This window comes from Peromyscus californicus, unplaced genomic scaffold (genome assembly GCF_007827085.1).
Source record: "Peromyscus californicus insignis strain IS unplaced genomic scaffold, ASM782708v3 Scaffold_7__1_contigs__length_154581171, whole genome shotgun sequence".
In the NCBI taxonomy this organism is placed as follows: Eukaryota; Metazoa; Chordata; class Mammalia; order Rodentia; family Cricetidae; genus Peromyscus; species Peromyscus californicus.
The window spans coordinates 65,309,936-65,314,360 of NW_026294595.1; the positions used below are offsets into that span (position 1 = coordinate 65,309,936).

Genomic DNA, 4,425 nt, shown 5'->3' on the forward strand with positions numbered 1-4,425 from the left:
TTGAGGAAAACATTAGTGACCTTCTCAGCTTCAATTATCTTCTTTGTAAAATGGATACAGTGTCTTTAAAATGATCAGTTTAGATCCTGGGTCATCTACCTAAGTGAATGTGTTTGATAGATGATAATGTATTTAATGTAAACATTTGAATCATACATACCGAGTAATAGCATTAGAAATTTTTTTTGTATATTTCAGTGTGATCACATGGATGAATATTTGCTCATGTTGCTACAAATGTCTACTCCAGTACTGAAAAGGGGAGAAAGTATCTATCCTTTATATCCTAGAAAAAATTTAACCATGAGGATACTTGAGAAAATAAGAACAAATTCAGAGTAATTTCAAAATTTCTACCTTATGTTTTATCCTGATGGAGTGGGGTAGAGACAGATTAGAAATTGTTTCTTCCTTTTGTATACTTGCTTTTACTACATTTTATTATTTTTATATAAGTAATACAAGATACAAGTGAGGTTAAAAAAAAAAAGTCAACAAGTTTTCTTCTGTTCCTCAAATGTCTAATTTCCATTTATCTCTGTCTTTTGTATTAACACAGTTTATGCAAAATTATTTAAAGTTCTGCTGAAAAGCCAGTGTCACCCATGTAACAAATGTATGAAGAAATTAAATACATAATGGTGAGTCTCTAGAGAAAAACATACTCCAAAATCATTAAAACTATATACTTAGTGCTACTGGAAACCCAGACCCTATGATCATTAATATTTGAGCTTTGAAAACAAGACACACACTTAAAGCTATTAAAGGTACATAGAAGTATCTAGTCACTATTAAGTGCCCAAAAAATGCTGTTGTGGGAAGTTTTGTTTTCACTATTTGTTAACGATCTGTAAAATTTGTTAATTCTCTTTCACAGTTCACCACAAACAAAATCCTAGTTGTTTATATGCATCACTACCTTCTTGTCATTTGGAACAGGCTAAGTTATTCTCCTCTTCAACAAACTCTTCATGGCATTCTTCACCTCTGTGTTTCTCACTGTATAAATGATAGGATTTAACATGGGAGTGAGGATTGCAAAGAACACAGTCACCAGCTTGTCCACAGGGTAGGTGGTCACAGGGCGCATGTAAGTAAATATGCAAGGCACAAAGAAGAGAACAACCACAGTGAAGTGAGAGGCACAGGTGGAGAGAGCTTTGCGTCTCCCTTCAGAACTATGAGATTTCAAGGACTGCAGGATAACTATGTATGAGATGAGGAGCATGGTAAATATGAGCAAGCACATGGCCCCACTGTTGGCAGCCACTATCATGCCCAGCCTGTGCGTGTCTCTGCAAGCAAGTTTCAACAATGGGAAGAGATCACACATGAAGTGATCGATGATATTGGGGCCACAGAAGGGCAGATTGATCATAAAAAATATTTGCATGGTGGCATGCAGGATTCCTCCAACCCAGGCTACCACCACCAAGAGTCTGCAGAGTCCTTGTCGCATGATGGTCATGTAGTGCAGAGGTTTGCATATGGCCGCATAGCGGTCATAGGCCATAACAATGAGGAGGATAATCTCTGATCCTCCCAGAAAGTGCTCCACAAAGAGCTGAGTCAGACAGCCGCCCAACGATATCGTTCTCCTCTGGTACAGCAGGTCAATTATCATTTTGGGGGTGGTGACAGAGGTGTAGAAGGCATCGATGAAGGACAAGTAAGTGAGAAAGAAATACATGGGAGCTGAAAGTGTGGGGCTGAAGGAAATGGTGATGACAATGAGCAGATTAGCCAACACGGTAAATAGGAAAACAAACAAAAAGACAATGAACAGTATTTTCTGCAAGCGTGGATTCTGTGTGAGACCCAAGAGAACAAATTCAGTCACATTAGTTGGAGGCCTGTGGAGCTCCATTCAGGAAATAGCACCTTCCCAAGACCTGAACTCCCTACAAAAACAAAAAGGTAGGTCGTTAATCCTGAATGCATTGTCATCTGATGTTCATACCACAGCGATGGTGCTTTCTGTAACTGTGGAGCACATCTTTGTGTTCTAACCCAGTAGTGGCTTCCATTCTTTTTTATCTCCTTATCATTCTCTCTTCATATACTATCAGCTACAATATAGCTATAATGCAGTAGTTACCATTTAATTTACAGAAAAAAAAATCTGATCTATATATATATATGAAATTTGGATTCCCCTATTTCCAAAGTCTACATGATGTTTCTGACTCACTATCATGCTTTGTATGTCTGGGCTCTCCCCTGAGTCTGTGTACTTTCACATGATGAGATGCATTTCATAACCTACAAAGTGCTCACCCACGTAAAGAATAGTCTTGCCTTCTGAATTTACATTTGATCACACAGATGTGACAGTGAATGAAAGACATGGCTTACTGACTACCACACTCACTAACACCCCAGCCATGGTTACCTGCATAAATACATTCTGTCATACAGAAAGGAGGTACCCAACCCCTACTGACAAACTACTGGCATTGTAGCTGAAGGAAGAAGAATCACTCATTTTTGTTGTTGTTATTAACATGTAGCCATATTTAAACTAAGATTTACTTAGTGGGGTTAACATGTCATATCATAAACATGTATAACATTCTAAACAATAAAGAAAGATTAATATTTTTTAATGAACATGATCAAAGCATATCTCTGGTAAGCAGGGCTTTTAGCAAGATGTACAAACTGAAGAAGAGATTTACTCCATGGCATCTACCATAGCATATATGCTATACACATCTATTTCCTCAATGTGTTAGTATAGTATCTGGCATAACACATTCAGGGTCTACCACATATTATGAGACAGGGAAATAATGATGAACCTTATCCTGTAAGAATACAGATGCTTCCTCGTCCATGGGTCAGAGAGTCCATTCACCTTCAACCACCCAGTCACGTATCCATGCTGCAAACTCTATGAGAAATATGATGGATTTTTTAAAGGCAAAGTGAATTTAATATTTTTGATATTATAATGCTAATTATCTTTAAGAATAAATGTATTATTCACTTTCCAGACAGTTAAGTGTTAGCCATAAGTGTTATTTATTCTTCAAATTATGTTCCCCATACATTTCTTTTTCATGGCCTCTTTTCTTTAAATATTATACACACACATACACAAGCACATATATGAATATATATGTATATATAAAATGTGTGTGTTCCTAGGCAACTAAATACAATTTGTTTAATCTATATAATGACTATATATATATACATACATACATACACACACACACACACACACACACACACACACACATATATATATATATATATATATATATATATATATATATGTGTATATAATTTGTGCTGGGTAACTGATTAAGAATAACCATCTTTGCCGGGCGGTGGTGGCACATGCCTTTAATCCCAGCACTTGGGAGGCAGAGCCAGGCGGATCTCTGTGAGTTCGAGGCCAGCCTGGGCTACCAAGTGAGTTCCAGGAAAGGCGCAAAGCTACACAAAGAAAACCTGTCTTGAAAAAACAAAAAAACAAACAAACAAAAAAAAGAATAACCATCTTTAATAAATTTATATTTTCAACAGACTGAGAAAAACAACTTTTTTTAGGCTTTTAAATTCATAAAGACTTACTAAAGAGAAAAAACACATATTTTGAAGGTTTGAAAATAGAAGTTTAAAGTAAAAACAAAAACTGACTACTATGTAAGATAACATGTTTATGCACACACATATGATAATTGCTATAAACAAGTATCTATTAGTCAGCTACTCAGTAAATATTTGTTAGACCCATATATGTGTGTGTGTGTGTGTGTGTGTGTGTGTGTGTGTGTGTGTGTGTGTGTGTGTACGTGCATATACATGTTTGCCTACATGGAAACTATAAAAATGTCTATGTTGATAGCTTGCAGTGGTCCCTTTCCTGACATTTTGTCATCACAGTTCATATGTCTAGGAAAAAATTTATCATGCCTGTTTCTATGTATTTAATTTTCATATTCTCAGTTCTTTACCAGTCACTCATATCATGCATTATACATCACTTTTAGATAAGAATGTAAAATTAATTGTAGAACATGTGAAATGCATTCTGATTTACAGACATAAATTTCCCAAAAAATGAAAAGAAAGCATATATATAAAATTGCATTTTATATTTTCTATGCTAAGTAGATAATGTACATTAGCTTTTATTATTTAAGATGAAATTTTCATGCATTTGTGAGAAGGACATGCTGGAGCATCATTGCATTTCTTACTTGGAGTCAACATGTCTGGAGAGAGAACAGGGTACATGCCCAAGGTGATACAGTGACCTTTGTATCAACTTACAACAGTGATTCTCAACATGTAGGCCACAACCCCTTTGGGGGTCACATATCATAAATCTTGTATCAGTTATTTACATTATGCTTCATAAAAGTAGCAAAATTACAGTTATGAAGTAGCAATGAAATAATTTTATGGTTA

The 4,425-nt window shown here is 35.7% G+C and overlaps 1 protein-coding gene across 1 annotated transcript; it reads right to left on the bottom strand.

The window, feature by feature from the left end:
* Window positions 1-943: 943 nt before the first annotated feature.
* Window positions 944-1,870, bottom strand: LOC128101548 (olfactory receptor 140-like). Its single transcript, XM_052724791.1, has one exon. It carries the CDS (start codon window positions 1,868-1,870, stop codon window positions 944-946), a length of 927 nt encoding a protein of 308 aa, XP_052580751.1.
* Between the last annotated feature and the right edge of the window lie 2,555 nt (window positions 1,871-4,425).

Excerpts from the sequence above, each read along its gene's own strand:
- LOC128101548 (XM_052724791.1), bottom strand. The coding sequence starts at position 1,870 with ATGGAGCTCCACAGGCCTCCAACTAATGTGACTGAATTTGTTCTCTTG.